Genomic DNA, 17,730 nt, shown 5'->3' on the forward strand with positions numbered 1-17,730 from the left:
TCTGAGATAAAACTCATCAAACTCATAATTTTATATGATGTAAAGATGATTAATTTCAATTAAAAATGAAATGTTATTGTATATATTATATTATAATTATGATATATTATCATATATTGTGTGTATGTTGTGTTTATGTATTATTTTTTTACATTATGCTTGATAATATTGTATTGATTATGCATACATACTAATCTATCTGGTATAGATATTATAGAAATACACTCAGTGAGCACTTTATTAGGAACACCTGTGCAATCTAATGCAATCCAATAACAGCTCTGCCATAAATTCTACATTTTTATGAAGTTTGTACATTTTCAGTTTTTGTTGACATTGTCAGGAAGGTGATGATTCTACTTAATGTTTATTATTGAGGTTGTAGTGGGTGGTGGTGGTGTACTGGAGTGCATTATAATGGAAGTGTTCCTAATATTTTGCCACCTTCATGTATGTTAACAGAGACCCACCATAGACCCATTTTTGTCTTTTTTAGGGAGGTACAGTGGATTTTTAGGGGGAGATAGCAGGTCAACAGTGTGTTTTGGTTAGGTGTCTATTCAAATTTTTGAAGTTTAGTGTATAAGGGCTTAGAACATTATGATGGAAGTGTATGATGGCCATTCCCATGCTCAGTTACATCTCATAAGTTGCAGCAATTTTTGGGTTGTTACCATTGGTTACACAGATTTGGTGCAAAATTAAATCATTTTTGAGCCCTCGAGAATTGATAAAAATGGTCGAAAATCCCTCAAAATACCACATTAATACACCAAGACCTTGAGAAACCATAGAAAAATTCATGCTGTGATTTGATATCAAAAACTTTTGACATTTGGAGATTTCTGTAAGAATTGCATTTTTCAGTGATTAGATGGCGAGCACTTCTGTTCTAGAAATTGTTCAGAAATCCCTTATTGTCAATATACCCAAGAAAACCATAAATCCTCTGAATGTCCTTTGTCTCTAGTTTGTGGTTGTAAAGTTTCATGAGGCTTTGAATATCCTAAAGGTTACATTAGCTCATTTTATACAATGAGGTCAAGTTTCAAAAAATAGTCTCATTTCAATGAAATAGCTACTGTGGGGACTAACATCATCACACATGAATACAGTTGGCCTCATTGAATCTACAACAGTCTCAGCTTTCCATTTAGACTCAATTTGTGCAATTCCAAGACTGTTTAGGTACCCCAGTATGCAGAAATATTCAAATACACCATTTTTAGACTAGGCGACAATTACACATTCATACTGCAAGCAAAAAACTGCATGGGGTTAGCATGAAGTGGGCATGTCTGTAAAGGGGAGTCTTGTGGGTACCCACAGAACCCATTTTCATTCAGATATCTTGAGGTGAGAGGTCAAAGGACCCCTTTGAAAATGGCCATGCAAGTTTTTCCTTCACCAAAATGTAGCCTAACATAATTTAGCCCCCTTCCCAACAAGCTAGCATGACATGGTTGGTATCAATGGATGCCTTAGGTTGTCTAGTTTCATATGATACCATGATACTAGTGTTAAAACAAAGCCCAGCCTCTGAAAGACAGTAATGTCAGCGGAGATCACAGACACCCCTGCGGGTCTCTAAGGGTTCATGAGGTGGACACTTTTGTACACAAATTTACTGGTTAAGCTTCATAACAGAGATTTTTTTGTTACTGGTATATATCCTTTTTATACATTTTTCTATCTATCTCTTCTTGTGTTGCTGTAATTTCTCCAATTTTCCCTTTATATCCACCTGTGTTAATGCACATTTTCAATTTGCTCATTTAAAAAGCACAGCGTGGAAACACTGGAAATGGGGAAAAAAGTCAAAATATTGCAACAAAGTTTTTCTTGTTGTCTGAGGTGTAACAGTAGCTGTGTGGATAAAAAGCAAACGTAAACAGACTGAACGAATAAATGATGACATGCATGAATCATGTGACTTAAACGTCACCGAAGAGCTGAAAACATCAGATCTGTGTGGAGTGATGATGAGGAAACTGTAACCTTCCTTACATCAATACATGAAACTAACTGAAATGTCATATTTCCACATGGTTTTCCACTGTTTGAGCTTTGACCAGTCTACAGTCTATGGCTTTGACAGCTGCTTGTTTAATGACATCATCTTGCTGTCCTCTTCTTCTGCAACAGCACCACCTGCTGTTTATGTGCCAATATTCACACAATAAAAATGTACATTAAGTAATATTTGCCGGACAGTGTTTCCCTGTTGAGCTGCAGGTGGAAGAATAGTAACAAAAAGAGGAACTTTGGCACTAGAAAGACTGTAACGTTGAAAGATATCTACTTGATTTGACTCATTTGGACGCTGAAGCTTCATATTAACTTCAGATAAACTTTTAAATACAGTTTTGTACAGAAGGAGGACTGTGGATTTTGTCCCCCATCACTTCCATTGTCAGTGTATTATGAAGGGATCTTCTAATGGTCAGTATGAACAGGAGGAATAATTACAGCAAGAAAAACAGGTTTCACTGTTCATTTGGGCTCCTGACTGTTGTTTATAGACACACTTGAAAAATTGTGAAACTTTCCTTTACTTGTAACCAATCGGTGAGTTTCCACTTGTTATTAACTAAGTTTCTATTCACAACTAAATCACATCACCTTGTTCTGGGTTTTTAAGGGGGGGGGGGGGGGTTGACCTTTGACCTCAAGCCACAAATGGTGTCTCCAGCTAGAGATGGAAGCGGACAGCTGACAGAGTGTGCGTCTCAGTTGAAGTCCGACTCGGAGCTATCTGTGTCTGACCGGCCGACCGACAACATCTTCCAACATGGACAACGCCGACAACCTGTTTCATCCCAGGTACAACCTCCAAATGTGTCTCTGTGTGTGTTTGTTGTCGTCTTTTATTGATTTTACTACAAACTCACCTTCTCCTCTTTGTATTGACAAGTTTAAAGGGTGTGACAAAGTTTTAAATAAAGATAATAACAGGATCATTTCAAGGTTAAATCAGACATTCAGTCTGCTTGGAGAGTTTTTTACAAGCTACACAAGTTGTCTAAAAGAATTTGTCATTTACATTGATGTACATGAGATTTAATTCCAGTGAATTGTGTTCATTTTTAGCCTCCACAGCTGCAGACATTTCTTTGCCCGAAGATAAATTCTTCTTCTTTGTTTTTTCCATTCTTGTAGCCTAGTCCTCTTATTTAATGGAGAATGTTTGAGTGCACATGTTTTTATTTTTGCTTTAGGAAAATACACAGAAGCTTGGATTAATATTTTGTTTATTTAAGGTGCTCTTTTTTTTAAAACTTGAAATGACGTCATTTGTTTTGTTTCTCTCTGATTCATTTTCTTCTTAATAATTTAGTTTGGTGTCAGTATTAAAGAGCAGTGTTTTGTATGTGTGTGTTGTGTCGTACCAGCTTGTGTTATTTATAGCAGCAGGCCTGACTGCAGCTGTTGCATTGCTCTCTACATGTCAGTGGTTTAGCAGCTGCTGCACGTGTGTATATTAATCACATTGTGAGGACATATAAATTGTTCACACACTCACGTTCTGAGGACTCTACACCCATTTGGGGACAAAAAACTGGTCCCCAAAAGGTAAACCATTACATTATAGAGTTAAGACTGGGTGTTTGGTTAACATGCTGCCTTAACTTTGGAATATTTGGTAAAGGCCCAAAATATATTCCAAGACTCGTATAGTGGGTACACCTGTTTATACTACATTGGGTGGTTGCATACGTGGAAATTTGTGTTCACATGTATGTACATGGTAATAAATTTTGGGCTGTATGCAGACTTGGGCAGGTGACAACATTTATGTCACATGGACTCTTGCAGCTACAAAGACAAAGACCATAATTTATAATGTAATTTGAGCTTTAGTGTCCAGTGGATCAATATAAGTCAATGTAATGTCCTCTTATGTGACAAACACAAGTTTAGCATCTTCATGTGATTGGATGGTAATGTTGGTCTACCACTTTGGTCCAGACTGAAATATCTCAACAACTATTGGATGGATTATCATGAAATTTTGTACAAACATTCATGTTCCCCAGAGGATGAATTCTTGCCAACAAGTATTGGATAAACTGTTAAGAAATCTGGGGCATCAGAGCCATCATCTGGTCAAACTTTTAATTTGTCCAATACTTTGGTTTATGACCAAATACCTGCAAAACTAAAGACATCCCCGTCAGCTTCAGCTGTACTTTGTATTAAGTGCTAATTAGAAAATGTTAACATGCTAACATACTAAACTAAGACCATGTCTACTAGTCTGGGAATGAGATGAATCTGTGAGCTCATGTTTTATTTGCTTTGGCAGATGCGTCTGGCCCCCCTCCTGTTCAGACCTGGCCCCGGGTTGAGCCAATCACAACTGTTTATCTGATATGGGGCAGATTTGATACGATGACTGTACAGAGGGCCACAGAGGGCTGTCGCTCAGCTGTACATCACATGTTTTCTTGCTCTGGTGGGTTGTAGGACTATCTAATTGTGTCATTTTGGCATTTTGGTCTGCGCCCGTTGATAACGCCCCTTGGAAATCAAAAATGAACTGAAAGGTTCCAGATTAATTCACATTTGGGAACTGGTCTGTCGATGCAAGGCTACATGTCCACACTAAGCCGGCTTAATTGGTAAACGCATCTGTTTTGGCCCTTCATCTAGTCTAAAACAGGGTTTTTCTCCCCTGAAAACTGAGATTTTCCAAAACTGCCTCCAAAGTGTATAAATGTGAAAACGCCATAGTGTACCGGGAAAACGGAGCTTTGTAGAGATGCTGTCATAACGCTGACAAAACAGATGGTGACAGTTGGAAATAACGGAAACAGTATACCATTTCTTCTTTGCTGGTTCTCTGGTCTGTCCTCTGCACATGCCCAGTAGGGGGAGAATTATCTGGTGTTTTAATGTGGATGGAGGTATTTGCAGAAATGAGCTGAAACTCCTGCTGTGGATGCATGCCGTTCAGCTCAAAAACAGTGTTTTAGGATTCAGCCGGCCTAATGCAGCCTTAGTCTAAGATGGTGAACATGGTAAACATTAAACCTGCTAAAGATCAGCATGTTAGCATCGTCACTGTAAGCATGTTAGCATGCTGATGTTAGCATTTAGCTCAAGTACAGCCTCACAGACCTGTTAGCATGGCTGTAGACTTAGTTATGTTGATAGATTTGAACTTTCGTCTTCCATATGTAACAATTATAATCAGCATAAACAGTTAATAAATGGGAACACACAATGACGTAGTTAAAAGCAGGTATAAGGACATTTAAAGTGTTTATTAATGAACAGTATGCTAGTATGGCTGAAGATTTATGCTTAGACTTGTTCCGTAAAGGCCTGGAAACATGCTAGCCAACATGCTAACCAGCTGGGAATATGCTAACACTAGCGAGTCTAGCCAGAGTTTCTTTCTATTTTCTATGTAGTGAGCTGTTTACTCCTTCTTGGCAGTTTGTTCTCAGAATTATGCATCATTTAATTCAATAAAGAGTTATTGAAATGAAATCTGCTGCTTCTTGTGTTTAAGTAACTAAGAACTAGAAGAGAATATGCCTGTGTAACGTGACGAAAAACTAAAATTTGGAAAACATTTGCTTCTTATGTTATTGGTTGTTGCTTTTTAAACAGTGACAGTGTTTCTGGGGGATTTTCATTCTAATAATGAGCTCATACAGACACGTGTGTTAGTGACATTCTAGTGTGTTTGTGTATGAAAATGTTCACCAGGTTCACAGCGGACGGGTGCGTCAGTACGTTTCTGTTTATCGTTATGCAAATAGGCTGGTTTCATATAGCCTGTGTGTGTGTTTGTGTGTGTGTGTGTGTGTCCTTTGATGGTATTACTACCTTCCTTCATCACAGATAACATCTATCTAAACTTCACTGACAGCTCTTTCTATGCTTTCATGTCTCAGTTCATTTCACCGACATGTTCAGTCTTTCTTTGTACAATTAAAAACATATCAAATACAAAAACTCAAAAACTCAAATATGAACTACTCTATGTGATTATTATGAACTTATTCAATGCTTAGTCTGTAATATACAGTGGTAGAAAGTAACTGAGTAAATTTACTCAAGTATTGTACTTGAGTACAGTTTTGAGGTACTTGTACTTTACTTGAGTATTTCCATGTGATGCTACTTTCTACATTTCAGAGGGAAATATTGTACTTTCTACTCCACTACATTTATTTGACAGCTTTAGTTACTTTTCAGATGAAGATTTGACACAATGGATAATATAACAAGCTTTTAAAATACAACACATTGTTAAAGATGAAACCAGTGGTTTCCAACCTTTTTGTCTTTTGACGTCTTACAAAAAGCAGTGTGTAGTCGGGGTCACATTTCACATGTCTATGAGTTGTTAACAGCTCCACCAAATAGTGATTTTTCCCTCTAAACTTCTCACATGCTTTCATTTCAATAAATGTTCAAATGATCCAATATTTCAGCAAAAATCAAAGATTAGAGAAAAAGTCCAAAAAACTGAAAACAGATTTGTGTATCAGAACTTTGTTTTTTCTTCTTTCCTCTCCCATTAATCATCTCACCACCCCTCAGATTTATCTGCTGACCCTTTGGAGGGGCCCGACCCCTAGGTTGGGAACCACAGGACTAAACTAGCTAACTGTATATAAAGTAGTGTAAACTAGCTCCACCTCCAGCAGCTACAACAGTAACATGCTGCTCTAACACTGATGCTTCACTATTAATAATCTAATGATGTCATATATAATAATATATCAGTCAGAGGGACCAAACCACTACTTTTACTGCAATACTTTAACTACATCAAGCTCATAATACTTATGTACTTTTACTGCAATACTTTAACTACATCAAGCTCATAATACTTATGTACTTTTACTGCAATACTTTAACTACATCAAGCTCATAATACTTATGTACTTTTACTGCAATACTTTAACTACATCAAGCTCATAATACTTATGTACTTTTACTGCAATACTTTAACTACATCAAGCTCATAATACTTATGTACTTTTACTGCAATACTTTAACTACATCAAGATCATAATACTTATGTACTTTTACTGCAATACTTTAACTACATCAAGCTCATAATACTTATGTACTTTTACTGTAGTAAAGGATCTAAATACTCCTCCCTGCACTGGTAATATAACTGACTTGTGAACACTGTGCTTATTGTTACTGAACATATTACTTTTTTGAGTTTTGACTCAGATTTGAGTCACAAAGACTTGATTGGACTTGAAAGTTATTCATTGAAAGTCATTAGAAGAAATAAACAACAAGAATAAAAATAGTTAAATAAGACACTGACACGTGAGCTGCAGATATGTAATTATTAGCCTTCTGCACTGAAAGGACTTTACTTCAATTTGGCACACAAAGTGGCGTTTTCTGCTTATGCAAACTTGAATTTGATGGCTCCATATGGCAAGTTAACAAAATACCACATTTACAAACAGCATCATGAATGATGCAGACTAATAACAACATATTCCACGAGTTGCAGCATCTCTTCTAACACTTAAAGCTGTGAAACCATTAAATTAAAACTTTTTGTCAACTAGTTTTAATCAGAAACAACTAAGTGACACACACAACATATCACCTTTTAAGTCAATATGTTTAACTTGTTAGTGAACAGTTGCTTCTTTAAACATCCAGACAGGTGTGCGCTCTAATCCACCTGTCAATCAGGTGTCAAACAGGAAGTGCTTTGAAGTGGAGGTAGACAACGGGATTCATTTCATTTCTGTTTTGCTACAGAATTAATTCTGACATTTTACAATGTGTGTGTGTGTGTGTGTGTGTGTTTGAATGTGTCTGCTGCCCTCTGGCCATGACAAAAACATTCACATCCTTTCCTCTAAGATATCATCTATATAAACATATGATCAGTGAGTTGATGACATCACTGCCTGTCTGATTTGTATACTTTCAGTCATGTCGCTGTGCTGTAGCCCCGCCCACTGCAGTCACACTGTAAACAGATCAGATTACTAAGATATTATAACCCTTTATTTTAAGTTTGAACTCATCGTGTTTGCATGAGAGATGTCAATAAACAGATAACTGAGATATGTGTGATATATTTGCACTCCTGATTGAATCTCGAGGTCATTTGACACCTTTCAAAAAATTTTACAAACTTTCCGGAAATGTCCTCACTTTTTTATTTTCTAAAAAATGTCCTCAATTTTGAGAAAATGTCATGCATTAGATGCAACTGATGTTTCAACATAATTTAAATTACTATATTTCGGTGTAGAGAAAGTCCGGACTATTTGTATAAATATTGTCTTTGAAATGTGGTATTCATGTATTTGGGCTTGTGGGAAACACAAAAATTAAATAAACGGTATAATTACATACAGATTATTTTCATTTACCATCCTTAATTGAACATGTGGGGTAAATCACACAACATCATGTTGAGCAAACTAGTTTTTTATACATTTCTAAAAATGTCAATGGGACTTTGAATGAGGTTTACTTTTGGAACAGAACCAGGAAGTTCTGGTTTCACTTCGACTCTCTGTGGCTAACAGCTCCTATCTGTCTGTTTCTCAGCCTGGCAGCAGCTCTGATGAAGCTTGATCCAGAGGATGGCGAGAAGATCATGGAGTATTTTAAAACTCACGCCCTCCTGACGAGAGAGAAAGCACGTAAGACGCACAATAACTGATCTCTGATTCATGCTGTGTTATAGGGAACAAATAAAGGAAAACATGCTACCAGTTTAACTAAAATAATACCAAATAAACTATACAGAAAATCAAAATAACTACATCATAACAAGACGTGGTGCCAGGCAACAGGCAGCCGCCAGACTACCAGGATGGGACGGGTTTTATGCAACTTGGAGACAGTGGCCAGCTGCCTCCAATTCCTTGATGACCTCCAGCTCCAACTAACCAGGAACCAGCAACACAACACACACAAGTCCTGGCAGAGGCCCTGGGGCTGTTACAGCTGATCCTTAAAAAGATCATTATCAGTCAACTAATGTTTAATGAATGTATTTCTCTCTGACTTTTAGGCATGGCTAATGTGTGTGTAACTGAAATATAATGTGTGGTAAAAAACCCAACAAGCATTCAAGTAGGGGACTGCTGGTAACGCGCCCCTTTTTGTTGACAAGATGAAAACTATGTTCGGTTTTTGTGTTTGTTTCAGTTCTGCAGTCGTCAGTTCGAGAGCAGAAAAAGCTGCTGGTGGAAAACGCCAAACTGAAGAAAGACATCGAGCAGCTGAGAGTTCAGCTTCAGGAGAAACAGAGGAGACGCACCGGTACACCAAACAGACTTTATACTAACCCTAAAGCTAATTCTAACATTAACCCTGAGACAAAGTCTTAATCCTCAAAAAGCTCCTTCAAGAACCAAATTAATGAGAAAGACAGAATGTCCCCACTCTCCAGAAATGTCCGTTTTCATAAAATGTCCAACTTTTTGAGTGTCCTCACTTCCTAAAATTTCTTCACCTCTGCAAAAGGTCCTCACTTTTGATGGGTTTTTTTTCCCAAAATATCCCAATTTTCCAGATATGCCCCCAGTTCGCATTGATGTCATTAGTTCCTAGTTCAAGTTTCTAGTTTAAAAATTCAAATATCATGTTTGTAGAAGGTCCTCACTTCTCAAAACTGTCTTCACTTTCTAAAAATGTCTCAAACTATCCAAAGTTGGCAAAAATGTCTTTTTTAAATGATTCTCACTTGCAAAAAGGCCCACACTTCCCATTAAAATTGTTAATTTCCAGTTCTAGTTTCTAGCCTTTCTAATTTCCTACATTTTTTAGAATATGTCCTGAGTTTCCCAAAAATGTCCCCAATTTCCAAAAATTTCCGTAACTTAAAAAAATATCTCTAGTTAGCAAAATGATCCTGACCTTTCAAATAAAAAGTTCTCACTTTGACAGTTCTTACTATTCAAAAATGCCCTTACTTATCATTAATGCTTTTTGTTTCCAGTTTCAGATCTTTTAATATCTGCGCTTTTAAAAAAAAAATGTCCTCACATTCCTAAATGTCCCCACAAGGTCTAAGAGTCACACTGGTCCCCATAAAGACATAAAGACATAAACACAAATACACACAACTGCAGATGATTTTCTTTCCCTCTGAGCTGGTTCAGTGTTGGTTGTGGTTACATTTAAATAACAATAAACCACAGTGGATTACTTACAGAAGGAAATCTTTCTCTTATTTAATAAGAACTTAATTAAGTTTTGTTCGAAGATAAAAAAAAATCCAGATACATCAAATTAAATTCTTAATATCAGTTAAAAAACAATCACATCCTTCTTTTTTTCTTTCCAGCCAAAGCCTTGTTCTCGCCGGCTCCGCCTCCTTCGACTCGCAGCCCCGCCCCCAACGCACCTTCCAATCAAGCTCCTTCCCCTGCTGGTGCGACAGCTGCTTCTCCTTCCTCCTCTTCATCACATGACCGCAGAGAGAGACAGAGCAGGAGGAGGAGAGGAGAGAGGAAGGGTGAGTGGGGAAGGGAGAGAAAAACGAGGAAAGGAAGTAAAATAAAAGACTGAAAAAAATCTGATGTTACATCTCTCTCTCTCTCTCAGCTCGCCCCGACTCTCTCTGCCTGGGGGCGGAGCCTCAGGTCGACGTGTCACGCCTGGACCTGAGAGTCGGGCGGATCCTCAGCGTCCGGCGTCACCCGCTGGCTGAGATGCTCTCCGTCCAGGAGGTGGATGTTGGAGAGAACGCCCCCCGCACGGTGGTCAGTAAGCTGCAAGGGAAAACAGACCTGGAGGAGGTATCTCTTTCACTTTTATGTCTTCCTCTTCTCCTTCTTTAAATCATTTTTACACATCACTCTTGCTTCTGTCTTCCCTACTTTTCCTCTTTAACCCATCCCTTTCCCTCTCTTTTATCCACGAATCTGTTAATACTCACTTCCCTACATCGTAGTCCTCTGTCACAGCAGACGATTTAAGTAGTCATAGTAGGAAAAGCACAGGTTTAACAAATAACATTAATTTTATAAAAAGTATTTCATGTCTCTCTCTCCGCAGCTCCAGGGTGGTCTCGCCGTGTTGCTATGCAACGTCAAGGCCTGTAAACTGAGGGGCGTGGTCTCTCAGGCTCGCCTCATGTGTTGCTCTGACTCTGATGACCTCATCGAGCTGCTGGCCCCGCCCACTGGATCCGCACCAGGAGACAGAGTCACTTTCCTCAACTACCCCGGTAACCACGGTTACGCTGATAAACTTCTGGATTAATTAGTTCAGTTTAGTTTGCTACATTTATTTGCCAAGGGTCATGAACAAAAACCTTGATCTCATACAAAGAGATTTATCATTTCCATATGCAGTTTCTGGCCAGGTAGACATAAACACTAATACTACTAATGCAATTAATATAAGTTCAGAATACAATAAATACTAAATTAATCACAAAATTAAATAATGTTGAGGGAGCAGATCCTCTACTCTAAGTGAGAGGTTGTCTCCAAAATCCAAACAAACAAAAAAAGCCCCAAAACATCAGTCTATACTTAAGTAAACAGTAAATTTCTCTGTAAAAATACAAACTTCTTTCAAGAAATTAATTTTAAATCAGAAGTTTGTGTCCCAGCTAACAGCTAATAGCTAATTTCACTTGTTCTGTCTTTGAATTCAAACTAGCTGGTGTTGGAGACTTGCATGGTGATTTAGTAACAATTTACACAGCTAGTTGGTGAGCTACTATGGCTGGCGAGCTAACTGCTAACAACATGCTAGCAATAGTTAGCCACAACAAGCTAGCTGGCTTGCTAACTAATCCTAACCAATCAGGAGCAAGTGAAGTGTCTGCGGTACAGATTGTGAGGAGCAGTTAACTTCTGTTATGTCGACTTACAACAACCTTTACAGCTGCGTCCATCTCATCCACAGTTTCCACCATTTTTCTGTCACAGGGAGATGATGTCCCTCTTAAACTCACCAACAAAGCTCCAGTTAACTCAGTTGTGGTTGGAAAAACAACCATCAGTGAGAAAAACACCAGACCTATTTGAGGCGTTGACAAAAAAATTGAGAAGTGGGTGATGATTCAAAATAAGCACCGTTGGGTGTTGCCTTTCACGCCCTTGAAACACGCCCTTTTACCTCTGACTGAAGCTAGCTTACTGGGAACACCGAGCGCTGCACACTTGGACTAATGTTACTTACTTTAGCTAAACAGTGCTAACACAGCAGATATTGTAATCAAGTCACATTAAACTTAGTGAAATATTGCGACAATAGTCCAACTCAGTGTGAGTCCTGGAGCCAACTGTCAATCACAGCTGTCAATCAACGCCCATATGGCAGACATCAAAGCTACTATAAGTCTTTGAATCTTATTAACGTAGCAATAATTTCCAAAATGACCACCAGCACACTTATTAGAGGGCCTGAATTTAGAGACTGAGACCAGAATGACTCACTGAAAACAATGATTGACTCAGTATTTCTAGAGAGAAGTTGAGGCTTTTTGAATGGGTGTCTATTGGGGCATCTAGCGGCCATCGGTGGCAATTTAAGGAACATCAGTCTCGAGATGTGTTAGCTGCTGCTTAGTTAGCCTATATAAAATTAAATGTTGTGACACAGCTAATATGGTAGCATCCTTTGATTCGGACTCTCCAGGTCTTCATTCCCTCAGACTTCAACACTGTCAAGACGACTTGCAGTTGGTCAATAGCGCAAATTTGGGTGTCAAAGTTCATAAAAGTTTAACTCTTAAGCTCAGATTTAATTTGTCTAAGTAAAAGAATCCACTGATGGCATCAGTTCCATTGAGAATAATAACAATAAATGCTGGTTTGGTTGGTCCATCAGGTCAGTTGTCTACAAAGCAGTGAAAGTGACTTTTGGAATTTTCTAATGTTTCTTTCCAGGTAATCATGAACCTCTCTCTCTCTCTCTCTCTCTCTTTGTGTGTGATCAGGTGAGCCGGACAGAGAGCTGCAGTCCAAGCAGAGGGTTTGGGAGCTTCTTAAGCCCGACCTGCAGGTGGACTGCAAGGGCGTGGCCAACTACAAAGGCTGCGGGTTCGAGGTGAAGGGGAAGGGGCTGTGCAGGGCCCCCTCCCTCACCAACTGCATCATCAGATAGACACCGCCTGTCTGCTGTAGCTTAACAACCACAGAATCAGCTGATGTAAATCGCTTAGCTAATGTAGCTAATGTTATTAGCTAGTGCTGTTAGCTAACTTAAGAAGAAAAAACATGTTTCATTTCATTTCAGATGTTTCAGAATTGTTGTTTATTGATTAAAAACAATCATCTGATTCCTCTGGTGTTTGTGTTTACATAAGACTAGAAGGCCTGCCTCTTCTTTCATCTGATTGGACAAGAGATAATAAGCCGTGATGACATATTTCTGCTCAGACTTGAGTATTTGGTAACTTCAGGTACTAAGGTCACTTCTCCAGAAACAAAAGGGACACTTCTGGAGTATAAAACAAAGTATTTTATGTAAAAAAACATCACTCATGGCACCAATATATGAAAGTATTGATAACTGAGTCATCGATCCATCCGACTCTACAGCAAACAATCCTCAATACTCACCAAACATCACTAAAGCAAATAGAAATAGCTGCTAAACTCATGTCCTGTGTGACAGGGCTTGTTGGTGCTCTAGGTGAGATTTTAAATTGAAGCCCCAAAATATTTAGATCGGAGCCCCAAAAAAGTGCAACCTCCAGTCCAAGAAGATACGAATTTGCACTAAAATCAATTGCCACAATGGTACCTCCAGCCCAGACAAAGTCCTCCCAGTCCTCCAGACTCAAAAAGGCAAGTGAGGGTGAAGGCAGGGAAAGCATTAAGAAGGGAGAACTTGTAGAATACATATTTCCAAAAAACCCACTTCCCATTTGTTTGGCACCCCCTCCTTCATTTGGTGCCCTTGGCGACCGCCTATGTGGCATATGCCACGGGCCGCCCTGCTGTGTGATCACAGCTTTACAGGAAACTAAATAATCAATTATCACCCTGAGAGAAAGAGTTAAACTTTTTTTTTTCCACCACTTACTATTTTTTTATTGTTACATGACAAAATTACTTGCACGTTCAGGTAGATTCTGACAGGTAGTTGTTTTCATTTGTGTGGCTTTCTGACATCTTTTGACACATCACTGCATGTTTGAAGGTAAACTTGCACCAGAGTTCAGGGTCTGAGTGAGACCTCTGTCCTGACGGTCAGAGCTGTGTGATGGTTCCTGGCTGAGAGGCGGAGCAGTCGGTCTCTCAGCGGTCGTCCTCTGATCGACAGCCAATCGCAGTTGTTGTCCAAGAATGAGACCCCACCCGCTACCTTCTTAGCCAGAGCTCTCAGCGAATCAGTTGTCTGGGTTAAGTAGACTGACGGTTGAAGCTCCGCCTCTTTCAAGTGGTCAGCATGTGTGAGGACGAGTAAGGTGTGGTGATGCCATTCTGGACTGAAGAGAGTCTGATAACACATAAAATACATAAATCACAAAAACATACATACAGCACAGTGTGAAGATTTTTTTTGTTTACCTCCACGTGTTGCTCCAGGTGTGCGTTCAGGTACGGCAGATCAGCTCTCAATACAAGCACCACCACGTGCACGCCCTCAGGACAGAGCTCATGCACGCTCTGTGGTCTGGGCAGCAGAGGGGGCGTGTCAATCACTCTCAGCGTGAGGTCAGACTCCGCCCCCTGCCTTCTGAAATACCTCGGGAAATTTCGCCTGAGGAGCTGGCACTCCGTCGTCGTGGAAATGCCAGAACTGCAGGTGCCTGTTTGGAATCCCTGTCCGCCTGACAAATACACGTTTTTATAAATACAAATTTTATCAGTAAAATTTTCATAATTTTATTTGTTGATTCACTATTTTTTGTTAAATAGCTGAAAGCTATGGAAGCCCATTTCTGCCAGGAAAGAAATTTCATGCCAAATCAGAATCTAGACAGATTAAAAATAAGAAAACTTATCACCAATACCTATTTTACCAAAAAAAAAAAAAATAGTTGTGTTGGAAAGACAAGACTGCTCCAACTTTTAATTGATTTCTTGATCAAATATCTCATTTTGTTCCCCCAGAGAAGCTGTCGAAAAACAAAAATTGTGGACAAATTTTTGATTTTTTTGGTCACCTTTTATCTCATATTTGGAAAAATACTAAATGCCAGAAAGAGTCAATGTTTTGATATTGTAAAGACATAATTTTGGCTCATCATATATGACTGAAGCACTGTTTTTGCTTTTTGTTTCTGTTTGTTTGTGGCCTGTTGACGGGAGAATGATGAAATGTGTGGACTGCATTGCTTATAGTATCTACGGTTTGATGAAATGGAAAATAAAAATAAAGAAAAACATTAACAAAAAGTTATGTATGATAAAAATATAAATACTCTACTATACTCTACTAGTTGATTTAATGACTACTTGGAAGTCTACTTGATGAACTGTAGCTGGCGAGAAAGCTGGGAACATGTTAATGCTGTCAGTCACAATATCTGTCAGAGCTTCTTCCTCTTTTCTCTGCTGTTTACTCCCTCTGGCTGTTTCCTTCTCAGGAATGTACATCATTTAAATTAATAAAGAAGAAGCTTTATTAATAAGAAGTTAGAAGTTAGTAAGTTAAGAAGTTAGCTAGCTTTTAAACTGTCAGTCAACTTGCAAACTCTCAATTAGAAAGCTAGTTAGCTTAGTCACTATCAGGACACAGAGGCCGCCATGTTGCTCTGCCATGTTTCTACAGTAGCCCAGAATGGACAAACCAAACACTGGCTCTAGAGAGGGACTTTCATGTTTTGTGGCCACTGTAGGTTCTCTCAACCAACTGAATACCCCTTCCTTCCAAATGAAGGGAGGGGTATACAGTTGGTTGCAATCTGCACCTTCACCACTAGATGGCACAAAATCCTACACACTGGTCCTTAAATGCATCAGACACACTGCAAAATGATGCATAAATTTAGCTGATAATAAATCTATACTTTTATTTAAGTATGATTTGAAATGCAGGACTTTAAGTTAATTATTTTTACTTGTGGTATTGATACTTTTACTTTAGTAAAGGATCTTAGTACTTCTTTCACCACTGACAAAAAGTTCATGCAGTTAATTCAGAAGAGGTGTTTGTAGCATGGACTCCTGTCTCATGCTAACATAGCCTACAACTATTAAGCTACAATAGTTTCCCCTATTTTGGACTCTCTGGTTGTCTGTTTGATGGAAGATCAGCACTTTGCTGTAAGTCAACAGATTGCTTGTTAGTTTTTGTCAGAATTTTGTGCAGATTTACTGCAAATCCACTGCTTACAGTGATTCTACTGGAAAGAGATATTTGCTGTTTTAAATGCTGGTGTCAGTAAAACTCTGACTTAATATCTAACAATTTTAATGAGAAAGTACTGGGTCAAAATTCTGAGTCACCACAAGTATTTCTTTTTTGGTCATGCATGGCGTCTCATGTCTTTTGTTTTCTTGGTGGAAATGGGTTTCCAAAGGTGGAACAAAAGTTCAAAATGTACCACTTTTATGACTCACGACACAAATGCAGAAAAGGAGAAGATGATGATGAGTTTGCAGGTAAAATGTAAAGATGCCTAAAGTGACATTTCAGCGGTGAGACTTGAAGAATCCGTAGAACTACTAACCAATCAGAGCATTCCCCACAGAGCTCCTCCCACTCTGCCTGTCGCCTAGCAACAGCACGTTCAGTGTCAGCGCCTCCCGCTCGCCATCGCTGATGATGCTGAAGGGGTTGTTTCCGTGGTAACTCTGTTCTGTGCTTGGATCCATCTCAGGATACAATGGAACGAATTTTCAAAATAAGTTTTGCAGATTGATGATTCGAAGCATTTAGTGGTTGGCAATTAATGACTTTGCATCCTGAACACTTCCTTTTTTATAATGTTATTCATTTTATTTATGAAATTTTTTTATATTTTTTCCTGAAATTTAAACAGTGTATTAAATAGTATTACATTTTATATAACCTACTAATTTAGGGTAAAAAAATATATAAATTGAATTCCATGTATTCTCTGGGCAAAATAAAAAACTTGGTGTTACTCTGGTTTAGTAGGATAAATAATAAAAAATCCCCTAAAACCAAACAATTTCTTTAGGTATGTTTTAAAATCTATTCTTTATACAAACTCTCCACCAATGGAAATGGAAATAATGTTAAATTCATCAGTCAAACAGTCGACAGTGGTTGCTCATAGACAATGCAGTCACTCACTTTGGATTTGACCCAAAACTAATCTAAAACCTGACTTTATAGGTGAGTCATTGTGAAAATCTATAGATAGAAAATATAATAATATCAACTTGATCAAGTACGACCCATCAGAACACTGTAAGATTAACAGAATTTACAAAAGTGAACTCTTACCTGCTTTACCGTAACACAAGAGGCAAACACAGACACGTTTCCAGGACTTATTGATATAGGAGGTGTGTGTATATGTGTGTGTATGTGTGTGTGCGTGTCTATGTGTGTGTGTGCAAATGAAGGGGTGGTTACTGGTTAAATAATAACCAGTCATATCCATCTGTCTCTCGCTCTGTGGTTTTATTATGCTGTAAAACTGACAAACATCCCTGCTGTTTAGAGTTAAAGGGACAACTTAAAAGATAAGTGGCGGGTATGGAAGCCCATTAGCACCACAAAAAGATCCACCACCAACCACCAGGTTTTTTTTAGATTTAATAATTACGACTTACGACTTAGTATCAACATTCTCATAATTATGAGATACTTACTTGTTATTAT

General features: G+C 38.4%; 2 protein-coding genes across 2 annotated transcripts; one reads left to right on the top strand and one right to left on the bottom strand.

The window, feature by feature from the left end:
* The first annotated feature begins 2,713 nt into the window (after nt 1–2,713).
* On the top strand, nt 2,714–13,183 carry aimp1b (aminoacyl tRNA synthetase complex interacting multifunctional protein 1b). The gene is made up of 7 exons (XM_044342146.1): nt 2,714–2,823; nt 8,563–8,657; nt 9,169–9,282; nt 10,310–10,480; nt 10,570–10,763; nt 11,023–11,194; nt 12,920–13,183. The coding sequence occupies exons 1-7, from the start codon at nt 2,792–2,794 to the stop codon at nt 13,084–13,086; spliced, it is 945 nt and encodes a 314-aa protein (XP_044198081.1). The 5' UTR covers nt 2,714–2,791; the 3' UTR covers nt 13,087–13,183.
* Nucleotides 13,184–13,315: 132 nt separating this feature from the next.
* LOC122974284 (GTPase IMAP family member GIMD1-like) lies at nt 13,316–16,802 on the bottom strand. The gene is made up of 3 exons (XM_044342307.1): nt 16,607–16,802; nt 14,499–14,761; nt 13,316–14,427 (listed from the first exon to the last, which is right to left on the bottom strand). Exons 1-3 carry the CDS (start codon nt 16,749–16,751, stop codon nt 14,146–14,148), a joined length of 690 nt encoding a protein of 229 aa, XP_044198242.1. The 5' UTR covers nt 16,752–16,802; the 3' UTR covers nt 13,316–14,145.
* Between the last annotated feature and the right edge of the window lie 928 nt (nt 16,803–17,730).

This window comes from Thunnus albacares, chromosome 22, assembly GCF_914725855.1.
Source record: "Thunnus albacares chromosome 22, fThuAlb1.1, whole genome shotgun sequence".
Classification (NCBI taxonomy): Eukaryota; Metazoa; Chordata; class Actinopteri; order Scombriformes; family Scombridae; genus Thunnus; species Thunnus albacares.